General features: G+C 42.5%; 1 protein-coding gene across 2 annotated transcripts in view; it reads left to right on the forward strand.

Moving 5' to 3' along the window:
- The window catches only part of Pip5k1b (phosphatidylinositol-4-phosphate 5-kinase type 1 beta), a 268,940-nt gene that overhangs the window by 158,442 nt on the left and 95,169 nt on the right, over nucleotides 1-15,329 (forward strand). For both annotated transcript variants that reach the window (XM_052188073.1, XM_052188083.1), the window contains exons 4-5: nucleotides 3,935-4,065; nucleotides 10,860-10,977. In XM_052188073.1, coding sequence (XP_052044033.1) covers nucleotides 3,935-4,065; nucleotides 10,860-10,977 — 249 coding nt within the window. The remainder of the gene's footprint in view (nucleotides 1-3,934; nucleotides 4,066-10,859; nucleotides 10,978-15,329) is intronic.

Here is a 15,329-nt window from a genome sequence, read left to right on the forward strand (position 1 = left end):
ACCAGCACAAAAGGTCACCGCTGACAACTGTCACCACCGACGACTGTCACCACTGACTAGTAACATCGCAGAATGCAGGGAAGGAATATTAAAATAACAAAGTTGGGTTTTTTTCAACCACTAGATGCACTCAAGTCTCAATCTTTTGATTCTTGCTAACTATGATCTTAAGTCAAGGGGTATTAAAAAGCATCAAGACATTTTCCTGTTTTTTACATGGTCCAACACGTGGATAGTTGTTCTCAGATGAAGGATGACGGATATTCAGAGTGAGGCAAGCAAAATGCTTGAGTGACTGGTTTGAGGAATTGTTCTTACTCGTATATGGAAGTTTCTGAGCAGTACTGGTTGAGTGTGGGTGGTCATTTCAGGCAAATTCAACAAGAGTTAATGCAGTTCACCCTGTGTTAAATGTCTGTTTGGGTGCTCAGTCTCTGGGGACTGAAGATGACAAGGCCTTAATAAAATAACCAGATATTGGATACAGGTGGACAGTTCTGAAATAGTGTCGCATGTCCATGATGGTGGAATAGTATCCAAACAGACTGAGAAGACCCGAGAGTCATAGGCATAGAGATGAGAATGGAAGGGTTAATACTAGACTGTTACCATGGTGACAACAGCAAAAGAGTCTAGGTCATGAATCAAACTTGAAGGGAATTCTTCAGTTACAGAAGATAAACTATGAGAAGCCAGTGGACAAGAGACAGAAGACCATCACGAAAGCTGAAAGGGGTTCTCTCTCACACAGTCAAGAAAAAAAAAGCATAAAGACATAAAAATAATAAAGGAAGTTAGGATTAGTGTTGGATTTATAAACTATTGCTTGGGGGAAAAAAGAGTTTCCTTTTGAATATACTGGATAATCTTTATTCCATTCATTTTAGTCAGAGTTTCTCAACCATGGAAACAATGATGTCTGGGGATGGCTAAGTCTCCATGGTAGGGAGCTTTTCAGGGCAGCACAGAGTGTGTAGACCCACTTGAGGGTTGCAGCACCCACAACACACCAGTTATGATAACAACAAAAAACAAAAACAACAACAAAAAAAACCTCTGCAGACATTACCAAATGTCTCTGGCTAAGAATCATGCATTTAACTTATTTATTGTTTCCTGCTGTGATTTGTGGTTCTGCATTAGTGCTACCAGACATAACAAAACAGAACATGCAAACCCTTAAGAACAATGTACCACAGTGTTGGGGAAACAGCTTGGTAAAATGCTCTCAGCACAAGCACAGGGACCTAAGTTCAGATCCTAGGACCCACATAAATGTCAGATTGAGTACAACCAGCTTTGGAGAGCTAGAGGCAGGAAGACTCCTGGAACTGAGTCAGTGACCTTCCCAGGTCAATGTCTCAAAACTTAAGGTGAATAACAACCAAAGAAGACACACACACACACACAGAGAGAGAGAGAGAGAGAGAGAGAGAGAGAGAGAGAGAGAGAGAGAAATGCACATTGAGGCATGTCAGAGGTGCAAACCTTATAGCCTGAGTTCAATCCCTGAAAAGAGATTTTAAAAAAAAAACCCAGATACAGAAACTGGTGACAATAGGCCTGTCACTGCTCTGACAAGATGGAAGGCAGAGGCAGGAGGCTCAACCAGAAGCCTATATGTGCAGCCCAGAGGTAGAAACAAAAAGAGACACCCTGCCTCAAAGTCAGGTTAGAAGGAAACAACACCAATAAGTTGTCTCTGGCCTCCACATAGGCCACCACAGGCACACATATGTATGTGCATACATGGACACATACACGTGTATATTTAAATATATAAATATATGGAATCTCTTCTAACTTTGACTTTGTTTTGTTTTGTTATTTTGAGAAAGGACTCTCTTATCTAGCCCTAGCAATCATTCATGGAGCGTGGTGTGTGTGTGTGTGTGTGTGTGTGTGTGTGTGTGTGTGTGTGTGTCTGTTTGTCTGTCTGTCTGTGTGTCTATGTGTGTATCTGTGTCTGTGTGTCTGTGTGTGTGTACATGAGTATGTATGTGAGAGAGTGTGTGTGAGAGTTGTGTGTGTGTGTGACAGTGTGTGCATGAGTGTGTGTGAGTGTGTATGAGAGTGTGTGTGTGTGTGTGTTTGTTTGTGTTTTAAGATCCTGGGTTTGATTCCCAAGAGTACACATGCAAAAATCAAAGCAAAAACACACACACACACACACACACACAAAACATGTACTCACATGCACAGATGTGTGTGTGTACACATTAATTCCCAAATTTAACAGCATCTCAGTTTCCTTATTAAGACATTAAAACGCTAGTAAATTAAAAAAATATATCAGTGTTACTAGGTAGTGTGGAACACACCTTTAATTCCAGCATTGGGGAGGCAGAGGCAGGTGGATCTCTGTGAGTTCAAGGCCAGCCTGGGCAATCAATGAAAAATAATTTAATTATAGATAATTGCCAACAGGAATAGGCAATTTTCAAAATTAAATTTTGTGTGAACACCAAAAGCTCCAGTATTTTTTTATTTGCTTTATCAGTTCTTTTCTTTCCCCTTGGTTATTTTGTTACCATTTCAAATGTTGTCCCCCTTCCCAGTTTCTCCTCTACAAGCTCCCTATCCCATCCCCTCTCCCCTGCCTCTATGAGGGTGCTCCCATACCCACCCACACCCACCTCACTGCCCTGGCTTTTCCCCACACTGGGGCATCAAGCCTTCACAGGACCAAGGGCCTCTCCTCCCACTAATGTCCGACAAGGCCATCCTCTGCTACATATGGGGCTGGAGCCATGGATCCTTTCATGTGTACTCCTTGATTGGTGGCTCAGTCCCTGGGAGCTCTGGGGAGTCTGGTTGATTGATATTGTTCTTCCTATGGGGTTGCAAACCCCTTCAGCTCCTTCAGTCCTTCCCCTAACTCCTCCATTGGGGTCCCTGTGCTCAGTCTGATGGTTGGCTGTGTGCATCTGAATCTGTATTGGTCAGGCTCTGGCAGAGCCTCTCAGGAGACAGCCATACCAGGCTCCTGCCAGCAAGTGCTTCTTGGCATCAGCAATGGTGTCTGAGTTTGGTGTCTACAGGTAGAACGGCTCCCTAAGTGGGGCAGTCTCTGTGACCTTTCCTTCAGCCTCTGCTCCACTCTGTGTCCCTGCATTGCCTTTAGACAGGAGCAATTCTTGGTTAATATTTTTGAGATGGGTGGGTGGCTCCATCCCTCAACTGGGGGATTATCCTGAGCTCTATTGGTTCCTATGGAGAGAAAATGTTCTTACTTATCCACAAGTATATTGCAGGGAAAACATCAGATTTTTTAAAAATAATTTCAACTATACCATTTGCCTTTGAGTAGAAACTATAATGCGCCTTACTGAAAGTGTTCCATGATGTTTGCAAGTTCTTAGTAAAGGAAAGATAAAAAGTGCAACCTCTTATCCTTAGATCCATTCTGAATGTAAGATGTCACACATACATAATCTCCACCAAAATCTCATGATACAGCGTAATGACTGAAATGTGCGGTCTGGGCAACTTAAGTGAGGAGCGCCCATTATGACTCCTGGTTTCAGAGGGCTCAGTCATAACGGCTGTGAGGGAATGGAGGAGCAGGTGTGTGGCCCTGGATGCACTGGAACTGTTCATCTACAGTTATATAGGCACAGAGAAAGGGACCTGAAGCAGAACCAGAATGTGAGCCTATGTCACCAGCAAGAGTCCACCTTCCAAAGGTTCTACATCCTCCCAAAACAGCAGCTGAGGCCAAGTGATCGAATGCATGAGCCTATGGAGGGGTGGGGGGGAACACTCCACAATCAATGTGAGAAGTCACCAAGGAGAAGAATCTTATCAGATTCTAAACCCCAGCATCCTACCATTTGGAAACAAGAAGGAGAAAGTAGCCTGCCCTCCAGTGTGCTGCCTTTGCCCTTGAACAAAGCCCTCAGAGCTAACATGGCACCCTGTGTCTCTTCTGCAGACGGCCTCATCAGCTATTAAAGGTGCTATCCAACTGGGAATAGGATACACAGTGGGCAATCTCACCTCCAAGCCAGAACGTGATGTCCTCATGCAAGACTTCTACGTGGTGGAAAGCGTGTTCCTCCCCAGGTAAGAACATTTCATCAACTTGAGATGATTCCATGCCGAGGAAACTTCACTAGCATCCTTCTGTTGAAACATTTTTTTTTTACTCTGCACACGGGATAAAAATACCAGTCCATATAGTGATGTTGTGTGGGTGGGACGTGCGGCTCCACCTTGGTATTGCTGCCTGTTGCCTGGGAGTGGCCCTACGTTTTCTGTGCCGATGGTGATTGACACCCATGGGTCAGCTGTAATTAGTTGTATAATTAGGTGCCTGGTAAACCGTATGGAGAAGGACCATTGGATTTGGTGGGTGGTGGTAAAGAAATCTCAGAGTAAAACCTGCCACGCGTTTTGAAAAAGAAAACTTCCATAAAGCAGCACCATTGCCAAGATGTTTGCTATGCCAAATTTAAAAGAATGAGTTGGGGCTGGAGAGATGGCCTAGAAATTAAGAGCACCGACTACAGAGGGTGGGAATGGGGGCCGGGTCAGGTGGCAGCACCTGCCTTTCACGGCAGCACTCAGGGGACAGAGGCAGATGGGTCTCTGAGTTCAAGGCCAGCCTGGTATACAGAGCAAGTTCCAGGACAGCCAGGACTACACGGAGAAACCCTGTTTAGAGAAAAAAAAAATCCCTGTGGCTGCTCATACCATCTAAAATCCTAGCCCCAGGGGACTCTGCATCTTCTTTTGGCCTCCAGGGGCACCAGGCATGTACATGATGCACATAGCTGCATACAGGCAAACATGCATGCACATAAAACACAAACAAATGAATCTTTTTTTAAAGATAAGTAGTTAATTAATTAAAGAATGGACTGGAAAGATCACAAATGGCTTTACATATGAATTAAGCCGATATGTTTTTCCCTTTGCGATAACTTTGACTTAATTTTTCTCCAGGAAAAAACAAATTGAGATAATGCTGCCATTTTGACAGCATGCTTGCAAAAACACCAAAGTTATTCTTACATTTATTAGTCTTGGGAAGATAAAAACAGAAACTGCTTAAAATAAAATATATGGGCTGGTGAAATGGCTCCGTGAGTAAGGAGTGTGCCTTCAGGCCTGACTGCCTGAGTTCGATTCCCCAGGACTCGCATATGAGGAAGTTGTTCACAAGTTGTTCTCTGACCTACTCTCATGTTGTGGCATGTGTGCTGTGCACACATATGGATGCACACACACGTGTACACATGCAAAATAAATGTATCAGAAATATTTTTAAAAAGAAATACATGTGGAGATGGATAAGGGTGACAGAACTGCATACTTAAAGAGACTCTATGTTGTGCCTACTATGGCCCTAATAAGTAAAAATATTAAAGCCAAGTCCTCTACTACAGAAAACTAATCTTTGTTCAGTTGAAATGTCACCATAACTGCAAGATTTGTCAAAGAAAATGAGATAGAAATGAAGACATGCCGCTTGGGGTGCTCGCTTTGTCATTGTGACTATGAGGACTGGCTTTTGAGACACACTTATGTGTTGGAAATGAGCCATTCTGTTGATTATTACGGGGCTTGATCTCATCGGTCAGGTGCTTAAAGGCAGTTCCTGACAATAATCAGCCCATAGTGCCCCTGGAGGTGTGTTCCAGCATCCCCAAGCATCAGAAGATCCATCAATGTTGAGGTCACTCACACATGCACACACACACACACACACACACACACACCAGCATATGACCTGCACACATTCTCCTGTATACTTTCTTATTGAGTGTGAATACATTCACATCTGCCATGCAGAAGACGGGTCTGTCTTTCTACCATGTAGATTTGGGGATGGAACTCAGGTCTTCAGACTTGTCAGCAAGGATTTCACCCACTGAGCCATCTAACCAGCTCTCCCCCTTATTCACAGCATCTCTAGATTATTTGTGCTACCTGCTACACTGTGAACAGTTGCTTTCTGTGACGCTCAGGGAATAATAGCAAGAAAAACTATCTAGTTTGTTCAGTAGAGATGGGGCCTTTAACACGAAGTTTGATCCAGTTGAATCTGCGGTCATGAAAAGCACCCTACAGAAGCCCAGCTGCATGTTTGCCCCTTTTGCTCTTGAGGAATTTGTTATAAGTCATTAATGTCTTCATGGGGAAGAGAAAATGATGACCTTTCCACCTTTTTGAGTAGGAAGCTAAAGTTGTAAATACTTAGACTTTCATCTTTGTTCTACACATTATTGTCCCCAGGAACAGCAGACCAGACACACCACTGGGGAAGCAGACTATCCAGTCATCCCTTACTTAGAGAAGTCTACTGTCACATTTAATATACACCACTTTAAAGTCTTGTAGTCTTTAACTGTCAATGCAAGATTATAGTACAGGGGTTTGTGTGTGTGTGTGTGTGTGTGTGTGTGTGTGTATACATATATAATTAAAAATTAAGCATCCATTGTGCATCCTTGATACATTTACATGAAGACAAGTGAATTTATGTTTCTTTTCCCCGGGTTCCCTCCTTGGATTCAATTTCTTCATGAGCTTAGCAAAGGAAAGTTTCTCGTGGCAGGTGTTGTTTTAGATTAGACAACTCTTTGGATAGGGTGGAGTGTCCTACCAGGAATAATACCCTGATTATCACAACAGCCAGAGATTTCCACAAAGTGATGGATACATTGAGAATCTTGATTGTGACTATGATTTCACAGTTGTATATATACATTATATACATATATGTACATGACATAAACTATATGTATATGCCCAATTCATAGCCAGGTGTAGTGGCATGCACCTTAATTCCCAGCAACTGGAATGTAGAGACAGGTGGATCTCTGAAATGGAGGCCAGCCTGGTCTACAGAGTGCATTCCAGGACAGTCAAAGCTGTGTAGAAAGACCCTGTCTTGAGAAAACAAACAACAATTCATACAGTGATGGTATTTGTGTGTATATGTGAATGTATCAAATAGTTCTCCCCATCCCCACATTTCTGAACTCATCTGAGAATGTGGGTCAGGGTAGATGGCCAGAAAAGGCTCTGGTTGTAAGCAAATGAAACATTCTAAGGTCTCTGGTGTCTCTAAACCATAAGTTTACCTCAGTCCTAGAGAACTAATTGCTTGATGTGACACACTGTTTAATTTATTTTTAACAGTATTTTAACATGTGTTCACATTTTCCCCACATATATGTCTGTGCACTACTGGGATGCCTAATGCCCTCAGGGGCTGAAGAAGGGGGCATCAGAGGCCTTGAAGCTTGTGTTAGAGATGGTTGTGACACATTATGTTGATGATAGAAATCGGATCTGGGGCCTCTGCAAGAGCTGTGTTTTTAACCACTAAGCCATCAATCCAGCCCCTACAAAGCTGTTTTAATTTATTTCCAGGCTGAAGCAACAGAACTGGTTTCCCTTAGCAACCAAATGCATTGTGTTCCTTTTTATTATTTTGAAATCACTCAAAGCTATTTTTAGATGTCACATATTTATTCTGCAGATCATTTCATTTTGTAGATGGGCAAAGGCCTGGACACTTAAGGTTTAAGAAAGATATAACAGTCCCTGTCCAGTCTCTCTGATAACACAGTCTTCCAAAATCACAGTGCATAAGTAAAAGAATTGTGAGCATTCAGCACCGTGATGAGTTGTCATTACTGGTCAGATAGAGAAGAAAGAACATTTTTGTAACATTTATACCACGTGACCATGAACTTGAGGTGGCAATTAAAAGCCAGCTTTAGGTACCAGCTGTACACCAAGCATGGTTTTGTTTATATGGTAGACAACATATAATATTAATATACAATATGTAATACTAGCTTACTCTTAATTTTTTTGAGACAGGGTCTCACTTTGTAGCTCTGGCTGTCCTGGAATCGACTATATAGACCAGGCTGTTCTCAAACTCACAGTGACCTGCCTGCATTTGCTTCTGGAGTGCTGGGATTAAAGATGTGCTCCACCATACTGGCTAGCTTACTTTTAATAACTTTTATATTTGCCAAAAAAAAACCAGAAACAAAACAGAAGAGAAACAAAAAACAAAAACCCATTGGCGTATGAAGTAATTAATAACCTAAGATCTTAAGTAAATAGTACACAAATAAATGGTTTTATGGTCAAACCAGGATGTGAACCCAGGGTGACTGGTCCCAATGCTCCACTCTCCTCTCCACTCTCCTCTCCTACAGTCACAGAGCCATGGAGAAATATTTCTGGCCTCTTTGCCCATAAAAAACAAAGCAAAACAAAACAAAATAAAAAAAACCCTGCGCTACCTCTTTGTTCTTTTTTGAAGGAAATAGTATCACTGATGAAGTCTGGCAGCTAGCTATGTTTCAAAAACTGAGACTAAAGTTTAAACATCCTTCCATCCTTATGAATAATTACTTGGCCGAACACAGTAAGTAGCCTGTGATTAGAGACACGGTGACTTTATCTCTAATAAAAGGGAGCGCAATAAGCCTTTGACCTACACACACACACACACACACACACACACACACGTACACACATACACACTTGCATGTGGACACACCCACACTAACAAGTACATATACCATCCACAACACTGAGAAAAAGTATACTTTTACCTGAAGGTACACTGTTGCATATGCACATGTACGTTTTTTGTGTATGAGTATGTGTATATGTGTCTGTCTCGTTTCCAAGGAAACCTAAGATTATCTATTCATTTGATACCATGCGGGACCTGAGCATAGTGATCAAGGAACGGTTCCTTAGGAAATGTCTTATAATTAGTGGGAGCCAAGGTGAGCAACACAAGAAGCTCAGAAGGTACCCAAAGCAAAGCAAATTAATGCAGCACTGTAGATACAACATCCGGCTTACTGCTTGGAGTTCCCAGCCAAAGAATGAAGGAAACCGATGAAAGGAACATGGGTGTTTCATCTTAGCTCTGACTGTTAAAGGAAGTCTGTCCTAATAGGCTGCATAGCTTTGATGGTGTGAGCTAGGAAGCAATAAGCAGGAGCCTGAGAAATAAGGAATAGATTATATACATATACATCATATACATATACATATATATCATATACATATACATACACATACACATATACATCATATACATACACATATACATCATATACATATGCATACGCATATACATATACATCATATACATATACATATACATATACATATACATATACATATACATACCCTGAATCCACTGAAAGCTTCTTTCCAAGCAAGCAGTGCAATTGTTTCTCCTCGCTCACAACAGAGAGGAAGGAGGTCAGAGTTCACACCGACTCTCTTTGCTTTTAACTCTTACCTCTACATGGCTGACATAAATTATTACATGTCCCATAAATCCTGAAGTCATCCCAAGAGACCTACAGATGAATACATTTCCCACCATAAATTACAAAGTGGACTGAGGAAATGTTTGGCTGTGTTGGCAGGTCATCATACATGATTAGGAATATTCTGTCATGCTTGCTTAGGGGAAGCAATAACCATTTATAGGATAAACATGGTCGCATACACCTGTAGTCTCAGCACCGCAGAGGCTAAGGCAAGAGAATCATGGGTTCTGGGCAGCTTGGTGGACAGTGAGTCTAGGCCAGCTTGAGTTTCAAAGAGAATAAAATGTTTCAAAACCCCAAAGGGAGGAGCTAGCAAGATGGTTTCATTGGCGTTTGCTGCACAAGCCTGTCCCCATGAGTTTGATCCCTTAAACGCAAATAAAGATGGAAGAAAAGAGCCTGACTCCACAGATATACATGCCTCATATACACATGGTGGCACACACACACACATATATACATGATCTGTGCACACACAAATGCACAATCATAATAATAATAATAATAAATTTTATTTATTTTTTTAACTGCAAAGAATGAAACAGCCTGGTAGCTGTTTATGAGCAGTCTGCTTTGGGGCCACGCTGAGATGAAAATTGACAGATTTTGCTCTTATCCGTGGATCTCAACCTGTGGGTCGTGACCCCTATGGGGGAGTCAAATGACCCTTTCACAGGGTGGCCTAAGACCACCTGTATATCAGATATTTACATTATGATTCATAACAGTAGCGAAATTACAGTTATGAATTAGCAACAAAAATAATTGTAGGGTTGGGGTCACTACAACATGAGGAACTGTATTAAAGGGTTGAAGTATTAGGAAGATTGAGAACCACCGCTCTAGATTAGGTCTGAAGCAATGGTTCAGTAGCTAAGAGCCTGGCGGCTCTTCCAGAGGACATGATTACATTCTCAGAACCCACCTGGCAGCTCACAACTCATTAACTCCAGTTCCAGGAGATCCAACACCCTCATCTGGTCTCTGAGGGCGCCATGTGATACACACACACACACACACTCACACACACACACACACACACACACGTGCGCGCACATTCTAGCAGAATATGCACACACATATAATAAAAATAAATAAATCTTTTTTTATTATTTCAAATGTTCCTGGTTACAGATATATATCCAATATCCAAAATTCATGGCCAAAAATTACTTTAGTTGCTCCACACTAAGCTCGAGGTCTTATTAAAACATTATAATGCAGTTCCACTAGAGAAGATTGATAGTTTTCCAAGGAAGGGAAGAGAGAGGACAAATATCTGCCACACCCCTTAGCCACACCCGTGATTAACAGGAAATGTCTCCATGGAGAGTTCCCTTGCCTGTCAGTGTGTCTTTACACAAGGGCCATTGGCTATTGTGAAGGGAACATTAAGACCCCCCTGAGCAGAGGGTATGTTTTCCCTAGAGATAAAATTGGACCAGGACTAATAGAGATAGACTCTGAAATCAAAACTGTCTTTGCTAATGTTCTTTGTCTCTGTCTCCTTCGTGGATATTTGAACTGCAGTGAAGGGAGCAATCTGACCCCAGCACATCACTACCCAGACTTCAGGTTTAAGACCTACGCTCCGCTGGCCTTCCGGTACTTCCGAGAACTCTTTGGTATCAAGCCTGATGATTACTTGGTAAGAGCCTATCATTTTCCTTTCTGTGGAATGCATGATGTTATCTTGAACAGCAGTAGTGACAAGTGGCCGTCTCTTAGAAACCTCAGAAACATAGCAGACGTTCCGAGTTTGATAATGTTTACATATTTGGCTTCAAAAATACAGTTTGATGCCACAGCTCTTAACAGATACTTATAAAATCTGCTGTGATGGTTAATTTTTAAATAACTGTGATATTATCACTTCAGGTAATTATCCCAATAGATACCTTATAATTAATTTAAAAGACTTGTGAGTGTTACTGATTAGATTCTGTTCAAATGTCCTCTATTTTATTTGTCTTATCTCAGACCTGCCTTGGCCCACAATTTTACTTTGACCTGTAATTTCAGATGACATTCAAAAGAAACCAGATAGTCTTATTCTCCATGTCTCTTCCTACAGCTGGTCTTCATCTGTGTCTCCCCACTCCCACTGTCCCTCCCCCTCCCTCTCCCTGTCCCTGTCCATCACTACTAACTCAAGCACATGGTACAGAAGCATTTGTCATTGATATAGAATGTTTTGAATGTATCCTACAATATAGATAAAATATAAAGAATGAAATTCAAAACTGGTATCTGTTCCATGCTAATGAAAGCCCATCTCTTTAGATGGTACTTAAGAAAATAATGATTTCTGTTTCAAGTATTTGTGTGTATGTGTGTGTGTGTGTGTGTGTGTGGTGGTGGTGGTTGCACACATGTATATCTGTGTGAGGTCATGCACATATTGTATTATACGTGTAGCAGTCAGAGAAGAACTTTGAATGGTGAGGAAGGGTCTTCCATGGCTTGCCACTAGTCCCACTGAACTAGTTGGCCTGTGAGCTACTGAGATAGTCTCCTGCCTCTGCCTCAATCTCCTTGAAGGTGCTGGGATTCTAGAGAGACCCCACTGCTTCCGGCTTTTACATGGGATCCAGGGAGCCAGACTCAGATGACCAGGTTTGTTGCAAGGATCCAGAAAGTCATGATAAGTGAGTCTCTACAGAACAGTGATGGTGGTGTAGCAAGCTTCTGAGCACCCCGGCCACTGTGCCTCTTTTTACCTCTCTCTCCCTCTGAAATACCGGTGCCTGTCCCCATCACTCCCTACACAAGCACAAAGGCCTGTTCTGCAGGTGGAGGGGAGATTGTTGGTTTCACTGAGGGTTGCCATCTCTCAGGAGAATGCAGTGGGGCTTCATAATGCAAAGGGCAAGATCACTCCCCTCCCTCGTGGCATACACTAAGAGCTAATGGCATTTCCTTCTGGATATCGTTAAACTTCTGATCAGCCAAAGAGATACCACAACCGTTCACAACATGGCTAATACAAGTATCTGTCATAACTCTAAGTATGATGTAACAAGATGATTGCGCATCTCAGTCCTACTGTGTCCGTTGCTTCACAGCCCCGCAAGCTCACTCTGGTCCTTTCTGATCACACACAGTTGCTTTCTCTAGGAAAGTTCTTGTCTGAACAACTTCTTGTACCATTTGCTCATGTTTCCTTAATGATTCCTTAAACCCAAAAGATGTATTCTTCATAGAGTAGGAGAACTAGCAAAGGAGCCTTGCAGAGTAAACCAGTGAAAAAAATCTCCACCTGCCTACCTGGTCTCCAGATTCTGAAGACCCTCTCCACTAGTCTCACGCTTCTCACCCACCAAGTCACAGACATCAAGCGTGTTCTCCAGGTAGCCACTCTCCACCCATCCCATGGTGATTGTTCAGTCTTCAGAATACAGCCTTAAGAAGCCCAATCCATCTCGGGAGGTACATCTTGGAGCAGTTTAGCTCAAATTAAGCACAGAAGACAAATGGGCATGTCTCAAAAAAAAAAAAGTCCCTGTAAAGAAACAGAGGATGTGACATAAATACCAAGTCCTGGCATCTGTCAAGCGGGGCCTGTTGAAACCCACACTGTGAGGAGACATGGCTGTAAGTCGGGGAAGAGAGAAGAGACCATTAATGAGTGATTGCCAGCTGCGTAGATAGATTTGAAATTGCAGCCCTGGTAATTTCGTACTGTGATGTCTGGATTTCTGCCAGAATTATTGTGTCTGTGTTCTCCGTTTCATTAAAATTCACCACGTGCCTGTTGATTACACGTTTCAGGTCTGAGCATGTATAATTTGGACAGGGAGGCAGTGGGGTGAAGTGCTTCCCAAGTGCATAGCACTCTGAACTCTTCCATATTTGTTCCTAGACAAGCGTGTCCCACCGGAGAGACCACAGGCATGCTCATCTCTGCGGCCACAAGCCTCTTTCCTTCCCCTCCGTGTATTCACAGACCCCATGGGACTCATAGGAGTTACTCAAAGAAATTTTTTAGGCTTATCTACAGCAGTAAGAGCGAAAGCAGAGTGTGTGTTGTACACCATCAGGGAAATAGTAGACAAGTTGATTGGCACCACGTGGTGCAAGTCTACATTGTTAGTTTGCATTGGCAGAGCCCCATTGGGATATGCTTTCTTTCTAGTGGGTATAGCATGGAGGCCTTGCAGAAGATCGAAACGAGTGGATGCATACATTTGAGCAGCTTTCAAGAGCTCGGGAGCGCACATGGAGAGTTGATTCAATTCGTATTGTTTGTCCTTTAAAATCAGCCTTGAGAAGTTGCCAAGAACATGGTAATGAAGCACTAGGGTTCTGTAGTGGAAATCATATTCCTCTTTAATATCATAATCTCAGTCACTTACACACTGATAAGTGTGCTATCCATAATGTTAATTCAAAAATGTTACCAAAACAGGCCAAACTCTTGACGGTTGATAATCTTTTATCAATTGCATACTGAAAGAGTACTGGACACATAACTGATCAAGCCATTCCCAGAATAGGTCAGTGCTAATTGAGAATTTTGAGACTGTATTGGAAGAGATATTTAAGTCTGGGTTTTCCAGACAGAACTTTTCTCTCTTTTGATTTAAACGATATTTTTATTGCGGATTTCATACAACGTATTGTGAATATATACACTCCCTCCCCCAACTCCTCCCATAAGTACCATCTTCCCCTTCCTATTCACCCAATTTGAGTCCTTCCCCCCTCAATTGAGTTTAGTCTATACTGCCCATCTGCTCTTTGGAGTGAAGTCTACCCTGCAGTGTGGTTGACTACCAAGAGTCACATCATTAAAGAAGAATGTCCTTCTCCCAGCAGCCACCACATGCCAATAGCTTCTTAGCTAGTGGTGGGGACTCCTGTCCCCTCACCCTCCTGGCCCCTTGCCCTGGCCTATGCCAGGCTATTGTTTGAGTTGAGCTTGTACAGGTCATGTATATGCTTCTAGGCAGATTCTTAAATCGCCCCATGATTTGTCTACTTGCCCTTTCTGTTCCTTTATTTTGTACTTTCATAATTTTTAAATTCTAATCATGGGAAGAGTCTACGGGCAATTGAGTTGCAGTGGATAAAGTCAGAGAGTAGAGAGTCTTGGGTCTGACTTCATTTTTTGTGAGAGCCTGGGATCTGCATTGGGGTCTTACATTCATAGTCAAACAATAGACTCAACCTTTTTCTTGCTTCTGTCAGGATGTCGATGTCCTCATTGTATTAGAGATAGCACCTCATGAGAGCGACTTTAAAGTGCACACAGTACTTGCTAGGTAGGAATAGTTCTTCCTTGCCTGAGAAAGTGTGCACTGAAGGCTGGGTGTCACATCCACCTACACATCATCATGTAATAATAATTTTAAATGCTTATAATAAGTAGTTACTCTGCCTGGGGTCTCAAGGGCATTCACCTTAAAAGTCTTTTAGGTACTTGTGTGTGTGTGTGTGTGTGTGTGTGTGTGTATGTGTGTGTGTGTGTAGAGAAGGAGAAAGAGAGGGGGTTCTCACTGTGTAGCCTAGTTTGCTATGTACTCCACACTTTACTTGAATTCACAGAGACCTGCCTGCCTCTGACTCCTAGGTGCTATGATTAAAGGCCTGCACCACAACACCCTCTGATATTTTTATGATTATTTTAGAGGGGAGGTTTCCTGAGCCTCCAGCTTAGTCACTCGTTGTCACATAACTTATAGAGCCACAGCTTACAAACACCAGATAACCCACCCATGCCCTCTCCACTGTCCACCCCCATCCACGTCGACACTTTGCACATGTAACTGGGTGGGACCCTCTGCTTCCTCTTGGCTAAAGAAATTTCTTGCCCACAATCTAATGCTTATTTTGTTTTCCCAACTTCTCCTCAGCATGCAGGTGGCGACTTATGTTCTTTTGAGGTTTAGTAAGAGTGTCAAAAGGCTAGGCCAGCTGGATGTAGCTAGCATGTGGAAGGCTGAGGTAGGATGATGGTGACTTTAAAAGCCAGCCTTGGCTATATAACAACCTTCCTTA

The sequence above is a fragment of the Apodemus sylvaticus genome, chromosome 1 (genome assembly GCF_947179515.1).
Source record: "Apodemus sylvaticus chromosome 1, mApoSyl1.1, whole genome shotgun sequence".
NCBI lineage: Eukaryota > Metazoa > Chordata > Mammalia > Rodentia > Muridae > Apodemus > Apodemus sylvaticus.